This window comes from Tenrec ecaudatus, chromosome 1 (genome assembly GCF_050624435.1).
Source record: "Tenrec ecaudatus isolate mTenEca1 chromosome 1, mTenEca1.hap1, whole genome shotgun sequence".
Taxonomy (NCBI): Eukaryota; Metazoa; Chordata; class Mammalia; order Afrosoricida; family Tenrecidae; genus Tenrec; species Tenrec ecaudatus.
Genome location: NC_134530.1, coordinates 103,728,910 through 103,752,143, shown reverse-complemented (window position 1 = coordinate 103,752,143; position 23,234 = coordinate 103,728,910). Strand labels below are relative to the sequence as shown.

Sequence of the window (23,234 nt, the reverse complement as noted above, 5' to 3'; positions counted from 1 at the left end):
GAGTTTACCCAGCAGTGCCTCCAAAGAAAGCCTTATCAATTTAACCTGGAAAGACCCTTTTAAGCTGTTCAAAACTCCAGTGGGCAAATCTACCTTAACATACTTAAAGTTGCCATGGCTTGATTCAAGAACAACTGTTGTTTCTTTAACATTGAGAGATCGAAGAGCCCTTTGAAGGAGAACCCACTTTTCCGAGGTGTGCTAGGCCTGGTTGACTAGAGAAACGAACCCTGTGGCATTCATATAGATGCAAGCGGGAGCTTTGTACCAAGAAGTAATTATATGTCAAGCAAACATCCAATCCCAGTCCAGATCAAGTCTTTCAGTCCAATACTAGTCCATAGGCCATCTTCAGACTCACACACCCACTTGCCATGATGCAGAATGCAGGAAGACCACAAACCGTTAGGTGCTAAATCTAGTGGATCCAATGGTGGTGGACGCATCACCAGGGTTCTGGCAGCAACCTGGTGAGGCAGCAGGAAGGTGGAGGCCGGGAGAAAAGGGGGGGAAGGGTTCCCAGGATCTTCTTTATGAGAAGACCATGCAGACAAGGAGGCACCACCAGGCTGAGACCTGATTTACAGGTTGAGTACCACCGCTACACTTTTATATTTCTTCAAATTGACATGAAATTATGTAACGACCCAACTAGGTTTCTCTGGAAATGGCTCAGAGCTAGGGGTCTTCTCTCTCTCCCCATTACTTTTTGTGTATCTCTATTGTTGGACTTGTCACACTGCTTAATTGTCCATGTCTGCTTTCTGTTCTTGGGAAAACCAATGTCCCCGCAAATCTAGACTATAGTTGGATGCTTACTGCCTGCTAATTAAATGCATACATAACTGAGTGGTTGCTGGACAAGTGAATGATTGTGCACAGTTGGGGACTAGAAAGCCAAGACAGGCCTTAGCTATCAAAAAGCAATTCATAAAACACTAACGGCTTGCTTTTTCTGTTTCAGGTTACTTGCAGCCTATAATAGCCTTACAGATAAACACCTGGCAGGATATTTTAACAATACAAGGATAAGGAGGCATCTTTTAAGATCAGGACTGGTAAGATTTGACTTACTTCCTACCCTCCGTCTGTTTCACCAAGCCCAATCATTCCCCACCTTTTAAGTATTTTCTTTGAGCCATGCTGTGGCATTATTTTTTCCAACTTTCTTGTTGTAGAAAAAGTATATCCTTTCCAGAGCTCTGAGTTATCTAGTTGAGGTTGTGTTTCCAAAGATGGGGAGAGCGGTCACATTGGTGGCCAAGGAAACATAACTTTTTTAGGCAATCTCTATGATTTTCCAACAGGATAGTTCATTTGCTTGTTTATTCATTCATTTATTCAACACATTTATTGAACATATTCTGAGCCAGGAACTGATATTTTACTTTTCTCAAGGGAAAAAAGTTTTAATTTTTTTCAGGTTTATATGAGGTCTAACTCTCATATAGTAATTATTTAGCTATGCATCTCTATGAATTTGACAGATTTATACAGTTGTATAACCATCATGACAATCAATATGTAGAATATTTTTTATCACCCCTCATAGTTCTGACATACCCCCTTCTACCTCCAACTTTGGAAAACCACTAATCTTTTCCAGAATACCATATATGTGCCTTCATATAAATGCAACTGACAGAGTCAAATTAGTGTTTTTAATAACCCTAGAACCCAGTGTGGAACACAAGAACAGTTCAAAATTCCCCCCTTGAATTTTAAAAAACTCATTTCCTGTGGCGCTTTATTGAGCCATCATGCATTTAATTAGTCTCCAAACTGTCCTTCATCAAAATTCCCATTTCTTAAACACATATAAAGCAAAACCTTTCAAAAAGACTACTTTTCCACTGGGAGAAAGGCCTGTGTCTATAGAAAGTGTGGGACTAACAATGGAAGCTGTTTACCTTCTTAAAGCACAGTGGATTTCCTTAACTCTTGTTGCCATGGTTTTGAAAGGCCAGGCATCGGGTTTCTAATTGCTGTTAATGAGCTTGGCACTGTGGCTGGGTAGATCTCAGGGAGCTCACGGTTAGTCTCCTGAGGCTTTGTTTTCAGACTTAGGCTGAAATGCTAGTTCTACCGTTTATAAGACATAGAATCTAAAGCAAATCCCTTACTTAAATTTTTCAGCCCCAACTTGCTCAATTGAAAAGTTAACTTAGGGATACACAGGGCCTACTGTGACAATACATGGTTATAACTATTGTTGCTATTATTAACATTGCCTCTTTGAATAATAGTCTATCGACTTCAGGTACATTTTGTGAGGATTTGGTATTTACTTAGCAACATAGTTAACCCAGAGTTCTTGAACACTGACCGTATGCACAGCAGCTCAAATACGGAAGCCACCCCACTTCCCCGAGCAGAAGTTCCCCTGAATCAGCACTGTTCAGCATCACCTGGGATCTGGCTTGTTGTTGTTGCCTGATGCCCTGGAGTTGGTTATGGTTAGAAAATGAGAATTCTAGAGCCCCACTCCAGACTTACTGGATGAGAAGTAAAAGGAGGGAACCCATCAGTCTGTTTGTTGGCAAGCCCTCTAGACCAGGGGTCCTCAAACTTTTAAAACAGGGGGCCAATTCACTGTCCCTCAGACCTGTTGGAGGGCCAGACTATAGTTTTTTTTAAAAAACTATGAACAGATTCCTATGCACACTGCACATATCATATTTTGAAGTGAAAAAACAAACAGGGAAAAAACACTCAGCGGGCCGGATCAGTGTCCTTGGCGGCCTACATGCGGCCCGCGGGCCCGTAGTTTGAGGATGCCTGCTCTAGGCAATTCTGATGCAGGCGGAAGTTTGAGAATCTAACTAGTCGGGGTGTCTGCTCCAGTTGAGGAAACCAGGCACACTCTCAGGAGAGAGAACAAGGACAAATTTGAACTGCTAAAGGAATGCTGGTACAGAGTCCTCTCAATACTTTTTTCCAATTTGATACACATGGCGTGTTATCTCTGTGGCCAATGCATTTCAAAGGCTCTGTGTTTGTTTTTGTAATTCCAAGCACACTTTCAACTACACCCTTTTCTTCTACTGGAAATACTTGTATTTACTCATTTTTTTAAGTGAACTCTAGTAAATCGCAGTACTCCACTGTTGAAGCTACCAGTGTCATAGAACAAAATTAAGAAGAAATGTAGAAGTTGTACTTAGAGCTAGGATTGCTTAGCAGCCTGGAGGCACAGCGGTTTAAGAAATGAGCTGCTAAGTACAAGGTGAGCGGTTCAAAAGCGACAGTGGCTCCGTGGAAGACAGAAAAGGCTATCTGCTGCTGTAAATATGCGCTGTTTTCAGGTCACAGGGACCCAATGTGCATCAGAACAAATCAGTCCCAGTCCAGTGCTATCCTTTCGATTGCACTTATGTTTGAGTGAATCCATCTGGCCAAGGGCCTTCCTCTTTATCTGGACCGTTCTACTTTACCAAGCATGATGCCCTCCTTCAGGGACTAGTTTCTCTCCAATAACATGCCCAAAGTATGTGAGACAGCATCTGCCATCCTTGCCTCTAAAGAGCACTTTGGCTGTACTTCTTCTGAGAGAGATTCAGTTGTACTTTTGGCCGTCTGTGGTCCTTTCCAAATTCTCCACTTGCACCATAATTCAAAATACACTGATGCTTCTTCAGTCTTCCTAACTCTATGTCCAAGTTCACTCTGATATGAGATGATGGACAATGCCATGGCTTGGGGCAGGCACAACTTAGTCCTCAAAGCAACATCCCTGCTTTTTAATACTCTAAAGAGGTCATGTGGAGAAGATTTACCCAATGCTCCGATTTTGATTTCTTGGCCTCTGCTTCCATCAGCATTGACTGTGGATCCAAATAAGACAGGAACCTGGACAACTTCCATTGCAGTTTCAGAAACCCACTGGGGCAACTCTAGTCTGTCCTTTCGCATTACCACTGATCAGAACTGATTTGAGAACAGAGGTTTGATGATGACTTTTCTTTAAACTTGTATGGAAACCTACCGCTACATCTTCCTCTCACAGAGTGACTTGAAGGTAGGTTTGAACCTCCGAACTTGGAACCAGCCCAATGTTGAACCCACTGTACCATCAGCCCTCCTTCAGAGGAATTAAAAGAGAAGAAAAACAAGTAAAAATGAAAACCAGCAACATGCGCCTCCTGGGACTTCTGTCACTGCCAACTGAGACTCAGACCAGATACCTTCTGTCTGTAGTACTACATAGCCTGTAGTTCTGAATCATTGCAAATTAAATCATGTTTTGGCCTGGAGAGAGGAAGAAGGGGAAAAATGTCTGAAAACAAAGTCATAAAAATCAACGATTCTTTTATTTGTAAAACAAACAGATGAGATCCTTTGGTGCATACCTCTTTTGCCCTCCACAGTGTTTCCTGTGAGAGCCTCAGCCATGTGACCACTGCTCCGGTTCATTGTTTCGGGGGCGCAGCACCCCTTCCTGGGACGTGTAACAAAAAGAAGAAGAGGAAAAAGATCACCTGGGTCCATCAAGAATTAAAAAAAAAAAAAAGAGCCACTCTAACGAGAACCTTGTTTGAAACGTCAGGCGCACCACCTGTGCGTTTTCACAATGATGGGTATATGTGACTGCCTGCCTTGTTCATTTTGTCTAATGAAATATTTATTAAGAGAGAAAGTTGATCAATTATAGTGCGATTTTGCTTTTGCCTGAAGATACTGCCACCTCCTCTCCCTTTCTCTTGCTTATCTTTTTTCCGGCAACCAAGAATACATGTTCCCTCTTGTCTTTGTCTGTTGTTATTTGTGCCTGACAGATCACAAGAAGTGGAAGAATAGTCTCTGAAAAAGAATACAAACTAAATAGCATGAAGCGAGATCACCAAAAATATATCCGCGAGTGTTTGGCCCAGGCTATTTTTCATAAAGTCCTTGATATGGAGGTAAAGGTATTTACTATTTTCTCTATGGTGGGAATTTATGGTTGCAACAATCAATTTGTCTTCTCTGCCCAGGCGCCAGGGGACTCTTCCTGTGTTGTATTCAAGGGAATGAACAAAAGAGCCTGAGACATCCCCTCGCTCCGGTTAACCCGGGGCCTAAAGTCAAGTTTCATCCACTTCCACATAGTTAAAAGTATGGAAATCATTCTGTATCTTGTGATATTTAATTTTCCAAATGAATGTTTTTAATCCATAATGGCTACTCTAAAACTACCAGCCCTCACCATCTGTACCTCAATTTTCATTTGCAAGGGGAAAAAAAGTGACATCTGTTTAAATATCAGTAATCCCACTGCCATGAATTATTTCAGATCCGTTATCTTTTTAAGGCTCTGAAACGCAGCCGTCTGCTAAGCTTCAAGGAATAGGCATTGAAACATCTGCCGTCCCGCCTACTTTAGGCCACGTTGGGCAGTGCACATTTACAACCCAACCATCCACAATTACTTTTTATAATCTGACATGGCATTTTTAGTGGATATCTCTCTAACTTGATAAATTATTTTAGTCTTAGTCCATGAAACTTGTAGTTCCAAGCACCAAGACTGTTTTAATAGCCATGAAAAAGCATGTCACTTCTTGGCTTGACCACACAGTAAGCAGTAAATCAGAAACTTGGCTCATAAAATCATTGACCCGTGGGTGCCATAAACATTTATGAACAACCATAGAATTGTCAGTAAACTAATACTAAGTGTAGTGCCACTGAACATATTTATTACTACAATGCCATCATATGTGGCAAATGTTACTTCCACTTACATGCATGAGCTGTTAACGTGCATACTAATTACGTGATATCTATTTTTTAATGGTCACCAAATTCACTTGCTTTCAAGCTAGATTTAAAAAAAACCTTGAAACAAAAATCTGTCTTTTATGAATTATTGATTCACAGAAAGTCATAATACATGGAGCAACTATGTTATAAGATTTTCAGTACAGACTGATAGGTGTTAAATTATATATATATATATATGTATATATATATGTCAAGTTTGGTACTTACATTCTTGGAAATAATCTAAAAATGGTACTGTAACGTAAAATTTAGCCAAAATAAATTTCAGTGCTACTAGTTCTTCTAGAATTCAAACAAATTTTGAATACCTAAGGGATCTGGTTATCCTAAGGGATATCCTGAAATAATCCAAGTTTTGGGATTCTTAAATTGTTAATATTGTGCAGGATGATTTTGTATATGGGGGTATGTACCGGGGGCTTAACGGAGTTCATGGAGATTTGGAGTTAAATGACAATGGAACGTGCCACGCACTTTAAAGTACCCGCCTATTAAAAAGAGAGAAATCAGATGGTTTTCAGAGGTAGTTTAGCACTCTGGACAATTTTCCTTTTAAATTATTCCCCCTAGATTTTTACTTTTGATCCTCTAACTTTGATAAAAAATAGTAAAGTATACATTTTGTTAATCTCAAACTTAAGCAACACTGACTTCGGTTTTAGTGGGTTTTCCCTTAACACTGGTTTTCCCAGTTTAATCCCCTAGAGTGGGTTTTCAAAATTTCACACAGTTGACACATCATGACATGTCATGATATATACTAACTGCTACCTGTGTGGTTTTTAAGACTGCACACATTCTTCATGCATTCTGTGATATGTAATTTATATGTGCTGTCAGATGCTCTGTTCCAACTCACAGAGTGACCCCTGTCTGAAATGCCTGACATTTGTCTGGCATTTGCTTTATGCTGAAAGTGTTACCAATATTCTTAATATTGGTCTTAATATTCATATATTCTTTCTTGCACCAAACATTAATTGCAGGCTTGCCCTGTGCCAATAGCTGCAGAGAGATATAACAATAAATGTACAGTAGGAAGTGGGTGTGTGCTCGACAAGGAGCCTGCAGAGTAGGCCTTGAAAGGAAGAGAATGAGGAAGTGCCGGTGGGAGCAGAAGTTCCAGGTCCTGCTGTTTACATGGGGTCTTGAAGACTGAGAGGGAGTTCACCAAGTGAAAACAAGGCAAAGAGACTCCAGAGATCAAAGCGACAGGGGTGTGGAAGGACTTGATGGTAGAAAATCATAGTCCCCTGAGGCCAGCCTGCCCAGTCTATAGAGGCATGGAGGACGTCCCTGCAGGCCGGGGCTGCTTCTGGAGAGTGTTTTCTTCCCGAGGAAGTCTGCAGATGTGTCGCTAAATGTGTGGGAGATGGATTAATGAGCTGGAAAAGATTGGAGGTTGGGGGTCAATGAGGAAGTTTTTGCCAGAGGGGACGGATGAACAGCGGTAGAGATAAGCTGCAGATCTGCAGCTGCCTCCAGAGCTAGTGAAGAGGAAGAAATGAGGATGTTCACACCGATTCTATAAAGTAGGTGGAAGGCAAGTAGAGCCCACTGCCTCACCAACCGTCCTGGCAGATCAACAAAAGGAACTGCAAAGAAATGCTTCCAGTGGCAGAATGACGTGCTTGCTGAAACGTGGGTGGAAGCCTGCGGGATGGTTGAGGAAGACGCGGGGTTTGGAAAAAAAGACATTAGATTCGACCCAGAAGACAAAGACCTGGGAAAAGTATTCTTCATGGTGTGGAAGAGGAGATGTGGCATGGTTGGTGACTGAGGTAATTGAAAATAAGTAGATGATGAAAACAATGGGTGATGATATTTAGCATCGTTTGCTGAAAACGACAAAAACAGAGAAAGAGAGAGAGAAGAAAGGAAAGTGTCAAGAAGGGGATTGCTGATACTTAGGTAAAGATTGAGACGGCGGGTTCTCAAAGGTGGCAGAGAGGATTAGAGCAAAGGAAAAACAAAACAAGAAAACGGGTTTCTGAAGGGTCCCTAAGTAATGGGTAGGTCAGACACCTTCAAACATATCTAAATAATTTAAGTCTGAGTAGTAAGGAGCTTATTTTTATGTGAGGTTTAGTTCTAAATGATAAAATTAACTCTATTGTAGAGAACTTGGGGCAAAGTGTGAAGAAGGATTGTAAGCAGATGTAATTCTTTCTCTCAGAGATAGTTGCTGTTACACTTCCTTTTCCTGTTTTCGCCCTCCCATTTCTGTGTATCTCACTAATGGAAACTCACTCCCTTGAGTCAGCAATCATTCATGATTTTGGACCCCTCACCACAGGCCAGCGGTGGGAACCACCAGCCGCACTGGTGGAGAAAGATGAGGATTTCTGCTTCCTTGCAGATGCACATCCCTGGAAACCTATGGGAACGGCTCTGCCCTGTCCACAGGGTCACATGATGTCTGTGTAGGCCGTTGTGGTTAAGTGCCCTCACATCGGTTCCAACCCACAGCTACCCAATACACAACAGAAGGAAACACTGCTCGGTCGGTCTTGCATCATTCTCAGACTTGCTCTTACGCCTGAGCCCATCGTGGCAGCCGCTGGGTCAATCCATCTCCTTGAAGACCTTCCTCCTTTTTCGCTGCTGCCCCTCTTTTCAAAGCAGGATGCCCTCCTGCAGGCCGGGTCTCTCTGCAGCAAGTGTGGCAGATGACGCCGAGCCATGTTTACCCTCGAGGAACTCTCTGGGCATACTTCTTCCAAGCCAGACCTGTCTGTCCTCTCAGCAGTCCAGAGTATTCCCAATATTCCCTTCAGCACCACGATTCAAACGCACTCATTTTCCTTTGCTCTTCTTTATAAGATGTCCAACTTTCACATTCATATGTGATGATGGAAAATGCATGGCTTAGGTCAGGTGCATCTTAGTCCTCAAAGTGACATTCTTGCTTTTCAGTACTTCAAGAGGACTTACGTGGCACATTTACCTAACACAATGCAGAGTTTGAGCTCTTGACTGCTGCGTCCAGCAGCATGGATGGTGGCACTAAGGAAGAAAAAAAGGCCATGACGACTTCCACCATCTCTCCTTTTATCATAACTATTGGTCAGTTGTGCGGATTTTGGTCTTTTTACATTGAGTCATCATCCAGACTGAAAGCTGCAATTCTTGATCTTCATCAGCTAGTGTTTCAAGTCCTCCTCGCATCCTGCAAGCATGGAGGTATCATCTGCGTCTGACAGGTTGTTAATAAGCCTTCCTCTAATCCCGACTCTCCATTCTTCTTCATATAAGCCAGTTTCTGAGCATATGGATGAAATAGGTATGGTGAGAAGATGCAACCATGATGTACACCTTTCCTGATTTTAAGCCCTGCAGGATTCTTTTATCTTGTTCACACAAAGGCCTCTCGATCCATGTACAAGTTCCGAATGAGCACCATGAGATGTTCTGGAATTCCCGTTCTTCTTCAGGCGATCCACAGTTGATGATGGTCCACACAGTCGAAGGCCTTTGCACAGTCAATGAAACCTAAGTAACCATCTTTCGGGTACTCTCAGCTTTGAGCCAAGATCCATCTGACAGCAGCAATGAGATCTTTGTTCCACATCACCTCCTCTTCTGAATCTGTTCTGGCAGTTCCCTGCCAATGTCATTTTTGGGATGATTTTTAGCAAAATCTTACTTGCGTGTGATGCTGACAATATTGTTTTATGTCTTCTGAGTGTACATTAGTAAAATGATACTGTGTGAGAGAGAGACATGTCTTTGTCTCGCAAAACCAAACCAAACCAAACCAAACTAACATACTGCCATCGAGTCAATGCTGACTCGTGCTGACTCCTTGTGAGTTTCTGAGACGGTTAAAGGAGTAGAAAGCCCAGTCTTTCTCCTGCCCAGCTGCTGCTGGTTTAGGACTGCCAACCACGATGCCACCAGGGTTCCTCCTGTCTTAGTACAGACACCTGGAAGATCGTCCGACTTCAGATTTCTGCTACCAACTAGATACGCAACCTAAGACCAGTTCACGGGTATTCTGTCTTAATTTTAAGATGGAATTGCTTGTGTTTAGAAATGCTTGAGAGATAGTCACAAGGGTAGGTTGATGAGTTAAATTGTAATGCTGCACAGGACTGGTTTGTGTCCTGGTTCTTATCTGCTTTACACGCATCTTTCAGTTTTTAAAAACAAAATCTTTAAGAGCCTTAATGATGCTATTCTCTCCCATCATATGAATGCAGAAAATGCTTCATCATTTTCTTCAATGTTCATATTGCTTCTAAATGTTTTCTATGATAGAAAAAATAACTTTCCAACAGTATGGTCATAGAAAATTACTTTATTATTCAGATTGTCACCCCCCGTTTAGAAGTGAAATTTAATGGTTCGGGGGCATGAGCATTTTTAACTGCATAATATATATTAGGAATTGGTTTTCCAAAGAGTTGTACCGATTTATATTCCCTCCTGCATACTTATGCAGGTGATTATTCTCCATTTCAATGACACAAGGGCACATTTCCTGAGAACAGTTAACTGTGGGGATTATTCACCTCCAAAAAAGTATTTACCGTGATTGATAAGATTCTCTCCTCCATTCCTTCCTATGGGCTCAGCGTTACCATCAGCTTGAAATAAAGAAGAAGCTGGAGGCCGCAGCTAGGAAGGAGCGAGTTCAGAGGTTCAAGGTAAGGAGTGGCACAACTCTCTTTTACTCCCTGATATTTCTAAAGCCATGATCCTTGTGGAACTGTACATTGGGCTAGTTTATCCCTGAGGTCAAATTGTGGTTCTTTCAGGCCTAGTTTGGCTGTGATCTTCATAGAATATCATGATTATGTTCGACCTAATTGGGTGAGATACATTTTAATAAGGTACAAACCTTTCAAGGAAAAAAAATATTACCATGTTGAAGTTTTGAATTTCTAAATCATTGGTTAAGAGGTGATAGGAGCCAAAGATTTTCCTGTTTGCTTTAAAGAAGTGAAGAATTATGGTAATGTCACCGGCATGATGGAAACCAAGGCATTTTAAGAATCACACAATGGCACATTTTCATAGAACTGTAGCCTTTGGAAATATGCAGTAGGAAAGGCCCACGATAGCAAAAGAAAGCACGGAGAGATGTAGGCATTTTGTTCAGTGTATGTTTAAATTTTATTTCAAACTCTTATTGTGCTTTGAGTGAGTTTACAGAACAAATTAGTTTTGCACTCAATCATACACATTTTGTCTATGAAGTGCTTGCAATCCCCCAGTAACAGCGCGCTTTCCACTTCTTCCCCACGTTGCCTGTTTCCATTTGCTCATTTTGATTCCTCTTCTCTGTGTTCGGGGCTTTGTTTTGGGTAAATCTACCTTTTGGGTATCATAGATTTGATTGCACTGAGAAGTAAATTGCTCCCTGGGGTTTTTATTTACTTTCTAGACTTTTCTATTGCTTGGCTAAAACGTTGACCCCCAGCAGTGGGTTCAATTCCAGACATGAAAGGTGTCTAAAAGTCAGAGATCCAACAGCCATAGGGGTTCCACTAGACTCTATCAGACAAGTAGGTCTTTTTTCATGATCTTGAGTTGTATTATGCATTTTTACCCTCTCCCACTCTGGCTAGGACCTTCCATGGTGATCCTGAGCAGAGATGTCAGCTGTGGCAGCCAGGCATCATCTGTGTCCTCTGGTCTTAGGGCAGTGGAGGTGATGTCATCCCTTAGTCCTATAAACCACTTGTCTCTGCGAGCCTTGTCTTTGATTTTCTTTACTTGGCTTTGCTCTGCATGGGAAGAGAACAATAGCTGCATCTTAGACAGCCATTCACAAGCTTTTAAAGCCCCGCTTGCTATTCACCAAAATATGATATAGAACATTGCCTGTGCATTCTACGTTATGCCAGTTGGCCTAGATGTATCCTGACTCTGTGGCTCTAAGTCCCAAAGTCCACTGACTTCTTCCTTAAGGGGTTTGGTTTCTGTCTAAGAGCTTTTCAAAACGTTACCCCTTCTATGCTCCATTAAACCCTACCATAGATTTGCAACACAAACAGATATAGAAGCCTACAAATGGTTGTGCTCCCAGATATGAGCTCACATCTATTCAGCTGACATATTTGACTATGTATCCACTTGTTAATTATTGTTTGTTATTACTGTTATTATCGAATATGTCTATAATAATACTTACTAAAGTTGTCTTTAACTTTTGCACTCCTTGTGGTGGGATTTATAGATTATAGGGTATCTCTAATTTTCATTTCAGCTTTTAAAGGAAGTTATATCTTCTTTTCCATAGCAGCTGTACCATTCTATATTTCTACCAGTATTGTATGGCAGTTTCAGTTTCTCCACACTTTTGCCAGCAATTATTGTTTACTGTTGTTAACATTTTTTTGTGTAGACATGATATTGTTGGTTGGATTTTCATCTCTCTATTGGCTAATAAAGGGCACTTGGCGATGGTGTCTGGTAAGTGTTGGATGGCTACCGGCAAACTTTTCAGTTCAAAATCACTAACTGCTCTGTGAGAGAAAGATGAGGCTGTCTGTTCCCATCAAGAGTTAGAGCTCAGAGAAAGGATTGAGCTGAGTTAGAGTCTACTCAATTGCAATGGGTTACTAATTAATTCATGTGCTTCTTGATCACTAATTCATGTGCTTCTTGATTGCCTGTATATTTGGTTCAGTGAAGTGTCCAATGATGTCTTCTGTCCATTTTTAATTGGATTATTTTTGTTTTTTCATTGTTGCGGTCGTGAGAATTTTCTACGTGTTTTAGAGATTAGTTCTTTGTCTGATTTTCACTGCGAAAAATATTTCCCCAGTCTCTAAGGTTTCTTTTGAAGAAGACTTTTGATGTGCATAGGTTTAGTTGTTTAACTTGTATGTCCGGTCTATCTCCTGCTATTTGTGCATTTTAGTCATGTTTGATAGTTTATATTAGCCACCCCTAAAAATTGACCTTTGTAAAAATTTAGTTTAGGCTTTTATTTAGATCATGGGTCCCTCTTGAGCTAGTCTTTGCCGACGGTGTGGAATGTGGATCAGAGTTCACGTCTCTGCAATCGGTATGCAGTTTTACCAGTACTGTTTGTCAAAGCGACGATCTCCTCCCCATCTAATGCCTCTCAGTGCTTTGCTGAAGGTCACTGGCATTGTTGGGATGTATGGCAACTCTTCCCGATGAACCGTGGATGAAGCACTGCCTCTTTATGTGCCCCCCTCACCACTGTTCCCGTGTCTGAATCCATTGTTGTTACCACATGTATCAGTTCATGGCTCCAGTGGCCTTCTACTTTCCACTGTCCTTCCTCTTAAGGGAGCATGAGGTCCTTCTCCGGGGATTGCTTCCTCCTACGCCCGTGTCAAAGTAGGCCATAGCAATTTCAGTATTTTGCACCGACTCCATCATTTATTTGCATACATTTTGCTCTGCTCTTCCTTATTCATTGGCTAGCATGCAAACACATTGAAACGAGCAAGGCTTGGATCAGGCACGCCTTAGCTCCTTAGTCCTTAAAGTAACACATTTGTTCTTTAACACATTAAGGAAATCTTTTGGAATAGATTTCCCGAGTGTTATACTTAGTTTGCTTTCTTGGCAGCTGTCTATCAGTGGCTGGATATATTTCTGGGTTCTCAACTTTGTTTCATTGATCCATGTGTCTCCTTGTAAGGGAATCAAGCTGTTTTGACTACTATGGCTATATAATAAATGTTGAGCCCTGGAAATGGGAGGCTTCTACTTTGGTCTTCCTCTTCAGTAGCACTTTTCTTATCCTTGGTCTCTTTTCTTCCATAGAAAGATGATGAATGTTTTTCCATCTCTGTGAGGATGATAAGATTGTGTTATAGCTTCAGAGGGCATTTTAAAATTCTTTGTTTGGTTTCTAGTCTTGTATTTTATATCCCTTCATTGCAGTGAACTTATGAAATATATAAATTTAAATCAAGAGCTGAGAGGTTCAATTGGGCAAGTTCGAAAGGCTTCCATTTAGGTTGGCAGTTTTACTCAATTTCTCGAGCCATTTAAGCTCACATGCTGTTCTTAATTTTCTGTGCAGGATTACAAATGTGGGGCCGAAACCACATCTCACGAATTGATGTATATATTTAAAGCTTCTGTGGAATAACTGGCCATATACGACTATAAATTTTCCTTTTTGCTTGATAGAGTCAAATCTGTCCATTCGATCATGGTCAAAGCAAATCATGTTACAAAACTGTTGCTGTATAGGAGCAGAGAGGGCTGTTTTTCAAGACTGGAGAAATTGGAGTGCAGAGATTGTCGTTAATTCAACTTTGCTGATATTGTCCTTTATTAGAGACTGACTTATAGATTCTGTGATTCCGCTGCAGCGTTGATGGATACAGATGATTGTTGGAACTGAAGGGCAAGCAGCCTTGCCTGAAGTGGTATCAGCGCTGGCAGCTCTGCTTCCTCTGCCCTGAGCCTCACTCGCGACACGTGAAGCTAGGTGCACGGGCATGCTGTGACCCTGGCAGCAGTTCATTCTAGCCCTTTCAGTTCCTCCCCTTCTAAGTTTGATTTGTGGTAATTTTGGCTTTATAGATGCATCTGGGAATAGGTAATTTTTAGGTTTTCATTATTTTTATAGCTTTTTCCTTTATAGCCTTATTTAATTCTTTTTGAGTTTTAGTGTGGTAAACTGCATATGACAACATTTTTCATTTAATCCATTTTTAAAGTATACAAGTCAATGGTATTCGCCACATTTTCAATGTTGTGCAACTTTTATCACTATCGATTTCTAATTTTTTTATCATCGTAAGTGAATCTGATTTGATTATTTTTTAAGGTAGGCAAATAACACTTTTTAATATTCTTTTCTGGTTGGACTAGTGGAAGTCATTGTGCTTTTTATAGCATTCTTCTGACAGCAGATAATGAAATGTATCATTATGAAAAGTGAGGATACACTGCATCTGTTGCTATTTCTTTGAGTTCATCATAAAGAACCCTAAATTTGCCACCCTGTTCCACCATCCCAACCTCCTCAAAACAGCGGAAATGACATTTCCTGGCTATCGTGAGATGCCTTGGAAGTCAGACTTCTTCTTTCATCGCATTGTCCCCTTGACAGAACAAGCATAACCAGGTTTACTGAGACGCACTTGTTCTCAAAATCACTCCCTTTTTCCAGGGGGATCCCACTGGATGGTCTGTAGAAAATAACATGCCAATCCTATCTCCCCACCCGCCGTTTGGCCAGAAGAGTAACTGGGGCCACAGCGTTCCGGTGGATGAAGGGCATTCCAGCCCATCAACAATGGTGAGTTCTATGAAAGACTGTCCTACACTCTCTCAACTACTTAATGTATTGCCTTTAATTACTCTCAGAAAGATTACTCTCTGGGAACATCTCCTACACAATCTTGAAAGTCCTAATGAGTTGAATCATAGGTTTCTCTCTCTTCACTGTGTTGCCACTGTAGCATTGTCCTCAGTCAATATTACCCCTCCCATATTCATTCTGCTTGTTATTGCTGGATTAGCTTCCTTACATGCAGATGACATGTCATTTACATGCCCCAACCTGTGGAAAAGGCTGGAATCTTTCATCTGACATTTTAGACCATATTACTCCAATTTAGCAATCCTGATATTGTCCCCCACAATTGCTTCTGACACCCCACAGTGCAGCAAAATTTAACCACTCCGTGCTCATGTTCTATATTTCATGCACTCTGGATGTTGTTCTTATTTTCTCTATCCCCCCCTTATTCGTGAAGCTTCTTGATGCACCTCTGTGGTTGGACTGTGTCTCTACTACTTTAGTCACTCAGTATCCTTTGTGGGCAAGATTATTACTACCTCAGCTTCTTGCCTCAGAAGAATGTGCACGAACTCTAAAATAAAAATAAATGTGCAGAAATTGCACACTGAAATTTTCTTCCAACTTCGTTAATTTGTAACCTAAAAGTAGTATTTGCTTAAATGAAGGTAAGGAAAATTTAAGCAATATAATTGGAAAATATTGGCAAAATAGTTGTTGAAGATTCATGATGGGCTAGGTGTAAATAAGTCACTTGATCATGCCTCTATTCTTGCTTCATGTCACCTAATATAGTTTCCTGTTAGCATGTACCATTTTTTGGTGGTGGTGGGGGGTTGAGCAATATTTACAGAGGGGTCGTAATGATCTCATAGGTTGAAAAAGTAGACTCATCATATATCACGCCAAGCTTTGACATTTTTCAAAAGGTAAGTCTATTTTCACATTTCCTGATGAAACGCTCACATTACGAAAAGCAATACTCTCCCCTTTGCTGCTACCGCATTTCTAGGTTTGATTTGAATATATAATGCATGCAAAGAATTCCTTCACGAGATGGCAAATTCACCAGCCTCTCAAAAGGTTAATCGGAGAGACACCAAGAAGCAACCCAGGGCTGTTTTCTGTCTTCCCACCTGGTTCCAGAGGGGAAAGCCTTGAAAGGCTTTCTTTTCAATTTTCCAGCTGAACACCCTCAATAAATAGTTTATGATACATCCAGGAGATCTTAATGTGGCAGGAGTGAGAAGGTAATTTAAAAATTACAGGAAAACACTGACACTAGCACGTCAGAAGCCTTTCCGTCTGCTGAGCCCCGCCCCCTCCTCACTTGGCCACTTCTGGGGTGCTTCTGCACTACACTCAGGGGTGTGTGGATTAAGGTTTTGGAATTGTAGTTCCCATTTTACAGAAACTTAGATCTTTTTGTCTTCCCAACCTTTAGATCCATTAAATTTGACTCCTGACTTCTAAATGTTATTCAAATGAAGATAATAATCTTTTGGGGACGTCACCATAGATTTTTCTAAAACCTTCTTGAGAGGGTCAGGGAGGTTTTGGTGATGAGTTGTTGCACATGATTACTGGTTACTCCTGAACTTCTAAAAATAGCATATAAGCATTTAGCTGTACTGTTCCCATAAAATGGTGGAAAGTTATTCAGCCAATTCAGCCTGGAAACATCATCCCTAGAGTCTTCCACTGAGAATTAAATGTGCTCAACTAAACTTAGCCATTACCAGGTAGTCAAATTCAATTCACATTCTGGTACAGTTGGGAAGCATTAAGCTATAGGGCCATATTTATTTCAAGAAAATATATTATGAACAATTTGAAATATAGCACATTTAAGGTAGTGTCTGATGTGCACCAGAACAGTTTGTAGCTCACAGCTGTTTGTGAATGTTACAGATTTGTTTTTGGAGATAAATGTAATCAGCTAAACATCTGACTGCCACATTCATCTGACTGAATAATATTTGTATGCAAATGAGGGGAAATAAAATTTAGAACACAACAGCCAATAGATCATGTTCTCGTTTACAGTAGCTCACTTTCTTGATTTCCCACATTAGGTTTTCAATGTTTAGACATTCAGTTAGATTATTTGACACTAGAGACTCTTAAACCATGTTTGCTTTACAGATTTCAAAAGAACTCTCTTGGGCGATCTGACTCCCTTGTTCAGAAACTTCTTTTACAGTTTTTATTTTCATTTCTTTTACAGGTTTTAAAACGTTTCGTTTTACGTCCCATATTTGTGCATATCCAGTTTCTTTAAAACAAATGTCAGTCAGTTCAGCTCCTGTATCAGTTGTGAAGCAAGTTTGCACGGAGACGCCCAAATAGTTATGCTTCATAGACTCCCCAAATGGTTCAGTGCCCTATGTGAACCCCCCAAACAAACACATATGGAAGTCTCAGCTGGTGTGATATCTCAGGCCTCTGAAGACGTTCAGCACTGACTCCCATTACATCGCACACTGTACACACTCAGGTTTTGCCTTCCTTGGCATAAGCCAAGATGGTGCATCACCAGCCAGAGGAGAGAGAGCACGGAGGAAGTGGGACCCACCACGGACGCTTCACGTACCGCTGGTACTTATTTATATCCTCCTGGCGCAGTGCACCCGGAATTGCAAGGAATGCCGAGAAACATGCCCTTTATTTAGGAGAGCCATGGTCCCGGCTAAAAATTACATTATAAGTGAAGACAAGGCAACGTATCGGAAAATGAGCATTCCCTTGGTGACCATCATCTCTCCATGTCTTGGTCACAGCTGCCATGTAAGCTGTGGTGTAGTTACTCGGGGCTGCTACTGCAAGGTCAGCAGGTTGAAACCACCACCCTGTCCTCCGGGAAAGACAGGGCTTTCCCCTCCGTAACGAGTTACAGGGTCGCAAACTCACAGGGAAGTTTCACCCAACCCCATGTTGTCGCTGTGCATTGGCACTTACTCGGCAGCGATGTCTGGTTATGGTTTCTTACCTGGACGCTCAAATATGCCGTATCTCTTCTATCCCATCCATTTTATTTTCTTAGTCAGCCGTGCATAAAACCGAAGTGCTTCTGTAAAACTTTGATTGTTATCTGCCCCATTGGTGAATTTTCAATATTTGGAAAGTTCTAAGTTCTTTTAGTTCCTTGGTATTTTGAGATCATTGTCTGTTTGGCAGTATTTGTGTGGTTACTTTGGCCCAAATTCTGGATGTTACCATTAGATGTGAAAAATTACTTTATATCTCTGCACAGAGCCTATAGTGGGGATTCAATGAATGTTGACTTAACAAAATCAGAGATTTTTATGACCTATGACACACTATTCAAAGATGACACAAAACCTATTTTTTGGTAGTAAGAACAGCCTAATGGTCACTTTTATGCATGCATACACACTTTTCCAGATTTGAATATGCGTTATTTACCAATATTCTTTTTGAAGCCAATGTATTAAGCTTTATGTAAAAACTCAATCTCCCTTTACCCACACATGCATGAATTATTCTTGCCAGTTCCTACTTCCTGGTTATAGAACAACTATGTTGTTCTAAAGTTCAATTTTCCACTCTTGAAAGGTCGCTTATTGCTTTACTAAACTTAAATTACTCTGTCAGTGTCCCAGAAAGCATTGCTGATGCTTTGTCTCCTACTTTTGGTATCCTTTGCAGAGCATTCTTGTTTGGGAAATGTACCAGCCAGGGTCTCAGCAGGAAACAGATGGCTAACACAAATTGGGTAATTAAGAAGTGTTTAATAAAGAAACTATTTACAAAGATACAGACGAGGTTGAGAATAACTAACTTCAGATATGAAGCGTACCATTTAGGTCTACAGAAGGGAAAGTCTAGCTCTTGGGATCATCGAGAGGACCATTAGCTACTGAAGACAGTTTCCCGATAGGAGCAGTGGATTTTGGTAGAGCAAGAAGCGGAGCTGTCCCACCCCCAAAGTGTTCTGAGCAAGGCCCAGCAGAACGAAGAGGCCCACTCTCTTCCCATGATCTCTGCTCTCATAGCAATTCCTGTCAATGGCTGTAGCCAACAGGAACTCTGAGCTTGCTTAGTGTAGTCCATGAAGAAAGGACCACCAGAGCCCAGAAACAGGGGGAAGACTAGGACGGAGAGTAGATCTAGAGGGACTAATGGAACTTACCTAGGATGGAAAGCATCAATTTTCTTCCAAGTGTTCTTCCAAAGTTGCCATTAAACAGTTTGTATTTTTGTTTTCTGAGTATTTCAAGGAATACAGCCATGGTGATGCGTTATAGTTAAACGTCCACCTTTTGCACTTTTGCGTGACTCATACTGTCTGCTCTTGCTAAGCACCAGTCTCAGCGCTTGAAGGACTCAGTAGAATTTCTGTTGAAAGCACTACAAAAGAAATGAGTGTCATCTAATAATATCCCTTTGGATCTCTAAAAGAGGAACATCATTCAACTTAACATTTAACTGAGCAAAGCATTTCTCAGCACAGCATAGATTAAGTTATTATCAGACAGTTTGCACGACAAATAAAAAATATAGGAGGGCCACTCAGGACATCTCCTTTGTCTAGAATATTCAAGCACTGTGACACCTTGTTATGTAAAGGGTTTCAATCAACACCATATGTTTTAACAAAACTCTAGGTCATCAAGGGTAAGTATAATGGAAAGGCATAATTAACGTTTAATCTTTTCAGTAAAAAGGCATCATTAATGACTCTAGGCTATTTGTTGAGTTATTAATTGGTCTGGAGTGATGTCAAGAGACTAATTTAAATGAAATACCCCCCCCCCTTACCTGTCTAGACAACTCCAAGACCATATACTGCCCCGGGACATCCGCATCCTCCAGTGCGATTGGAGCCGCTTCCCAGTGACCTCTCCGCCGGCCCTGTTCCAAAGAAGACCTCCAGGCTCAGAGGAAGAGCAACGCTGAGGGAAAAGGATGCTCCATTTCCTATTGGGGTAACAATGACTTCTTCACAAGATATCTCTCATACCTGATTCCAATACTGAATTATTAGCATTTTGAGATGTTTGATTTAAGTAATCAACCCAGTAAAATTTGTATTGTCTGTTTATTAGATACCTAGTATGTGCTTTTGTTCAATTATATTTTAACCTGACTGAGTGTCCTATCGTCTTTGTGTTGCTGAGCCAGGGGATTAAGTTATGGATTTGTAATAAGGTAAAGTGATTTGAAATACATTAAAATATTTAAAAATTATTATTATTTCAGAATTAATATGTATAGCACATCATTCCCTAGTTCTATCATGTCAAGCAGAATTGTACAATTGTTATCACAATCAGCTTCCAAACATTCTTTGTCTTCCTGGACTCCATGACATTATCTCCCTTTGACCTCACCCCCTGTGAAACCCTTATTCTACTTGCTGTCCCTATAGGTTCATCAATCCTTGGTTTCTTATACCAAAATACAGAAAAATACATAACATGATTTCATGAGGATGACCTCCAATGACATAACACCTCTGGGATACACATTAATCAGCAAAAACAAAACAAAAAATTACAGAACATGTTGAAAACCAGATCAGGACCATCGTGTATCAGAAGGGTGTCCAACTGACAAAGTTTTAACTGTTCAAGTCAGATGTATGCCTTTGACCTTCTATCCTCATCTCTCCAATGCACTCCATTAAGTAACCACTTTCCTCCCATCCCTTAATTGTGAATAGAGGGGGTTCACCAGAGGCTTATTTCCTACAAAGGGATCTTGGGCTCCCACTGTCCATCCATAGCCTTCTGCAAACTGGGTTCTCACAATGTAGGCTGTGATGCCATCCCTCCTTCGGCATCGGGCTCTATATACAAGCCTTTGGTGACTGGTGATGGTGGGCTTCTTCCGTGTGGACTTAGTTGACTTTTAACTTAGATGATTTCTTTTTTGGAGACAAGTCTTTAAGATCCAAGATGCTATTTTATCTGATAGCCAGGCACCATCTAATTTATTTGCCGTATTTTGATATAACACCAGTATGTTCTGGGTTCCCTTCCAGAGGGTAAGTATTAAACAGGGCCATGATGTAAGAACGAATTGGAGCTAGTATTTAGTTGGGCCCCAAATCCATTCTTGGACCTATGTTTTTGTATTTAGTATTTTAAAAATTTATTTTAATTGGTAGATAATACCTATCTTGTCAATTCATTTTTAATTGGGAGTTTAATTCCAATATCAATTGAAAGTTAATACATATCATATCATTCCATGGTTCAATCACATCAAGAGAATTGTACAATTGCTTCCATAATCAGTTTCTAAATATAATTTTCCTTCTTGTAAAGAAGATTTTTATATCCAGATATGAATTTTATCAAAGTTTCATGTTGACGGTTTTTATGTACACTGGTACAGATAGGAATTGGAAGCACAGGGAATCCAGGGCAGATGATCCCTTCAGGACCAGTGGTGTGAGTGGCGATACTGGGAGCGGAGAGGGAGGGTGGGTTAGAAAAGGGGAACCAATTACAAGGATCTACATGTGACCTCCTCCCTGGGGTACGGACAACAGAAAAGTAGGTGAAGGGAGACATCGGACAGGGCAAGAATAAACAAAATAATAATTTATAAATTATCAAGGGTTTATGAGAGAGGGGGAGTGGGGAGGTAGTGGAAAAAATGAGGAGCTGATGCCAGGAGCTTAGGTGGAGAGCAAATATTTTGAGAATGATGAGGGCAATGAATGTACAAATGTGCTTTACACAATTGATGTATGTATGGGTTGTGATAAGAGGTGTATGAGCCCCTAATAAAACAATTTAAAAAAAGAAAATAATACTATCCACAAACAAGTGTGTATTTGCATGGCAACCTACTTTCCCGCCAGTATATGAAATTGCATCAATTTTGACTTTTGAGAAGGTTAAATATAGGAGGAAAAGGATCTCCTTCCTTTAAAATGGATTTAGTTTAACACAGAGTTAACCACATGGCTCTACTCATCTTCCAAGGGTATGTATGATATAATTTTCATTTAGTTTGATAAGACACAGGAAAGAGAGGTGGTAACCATAAATATGATTTATATAAACAAGGAAGAATCATTAAGACTCAATTAGAGAGGGTTTGGCTTGTACTTCTAACATGACGAAATTGCTTACGAAAAAACATTTGTGAGTAACATTGTCATTAAGTTCAAATAGATGAATTCCATTCCCTTCCTTCTTAGGAAGGACAGGATATATGAAATAAGCAGTTTATCTTTAACTGACAGATAAAGCTTACACTAAAAATTAATTCAGACAAGTACATTATTTGACAGTAAAAGTATAAATATAATTATTAAAATAAAACAAATATTTTAATCCCTTTAATGTGCTTGTCAACTTGTAAAACACCTTCAAAAACCTTGTTGCAGTTCATTTAATGTTTCTCAGAAATCAGGAGAAATTCATTGAAGTGGTGGAGTTTTGTTTAGGAGAGACTGCTCAGAATGCGCTTGGAACGTGTTGCGTTGTGAGCCAATTAGGTTGACACATTGTTGGGTACAGTCTTCATTTTGAGGGACCAGGGATTCTCATTTCATTCAATGTGCAGGCATGAGACGTCTAACCTCATGGATTATCTATCTAAATAATTCTCTAAAATTATTAGAGACTATCTAAAAGAATTCTCATGACAATTTCTCGCTTGTAGTAATCCAACATAGGGAACCAAGTAAAAATCAAGTCATTCTATGAATTTACCTAGCTTCATCAAGGGCCAAAGCATGTAGAAGCAGAATATATTCCTCCATAGACAGAAAGACATGGGAAGCCTTATCACAATGAGAAGGTTGCCCGGTGAGTGTGGAATCAGAATGAAGAGATGTAACGGAATGGAATGTTAGCAGCATCCAGCTAACATGGGCCGTTATGCCCATCTTATCCAAGGAGTAGCCTTACCAGGGTACCAGAAAGCTCAAAGGTCTTTGGCTGAAATTCTCTGTATCATTCTGAAATGACTTTGCTTCTAGGGCTAGAAATAGTTACAGTCCAATGAGTGGGATTTCCTCGCTCTCTCTTAGATAATACTTCGGTGGCTATATTCCACATTTGCAGAGGTGATTGTATATTGTTTATAAAATTCCTATAACTAGTAACTTTACTTTGATTGATAGATTTGTTGTTAGATATCTGAACATTATCAATCAGATAATATTAAATTTCTGATTTGGGGAAGTGGTTGTTTTGGTTTTGCTATTAGGCGATTTTCCAAATCTGCTCTAAAATAGTGG

General features: G+C 40.5%; 1 protein-coding gene across 1 annotated transcript in view; it reads left to right on the top strand.

Annotated features, from left to right (window-relative positions):
• The first annotated feature begins 384 nt into the window (after positions 1-384).
• Positions 385-23,234, top strand: part of ERICH3 (glutamate rich 3) — a 127,432-nt gene continuing 104,582 nt past the window's right edge. Inside the window, exons 1-6 of the mRNA XM_075537396.1 lie at positions 385-470; positions 965-1,058; positions 4,776-4,901; positions 10,341-10,412; positions 14,879-15,007; positions 19,801-19,959. Of these exons, the coding sequence (XP_075393511.1) occupies positions 385-470; positions 965-1,058; positions 4,776-4,901; positions 10,341-10,412; positions 14,879-15,007; positions 19,801-19,959 (666 nt within the window). The remainder of the gene's footprint in view (positions 471-964; positions 1,059-4,775; positions 4,902-10,340; positions 10,413-14,878; positions 15,008-19,800; positions 19,960-23,234) is intronic.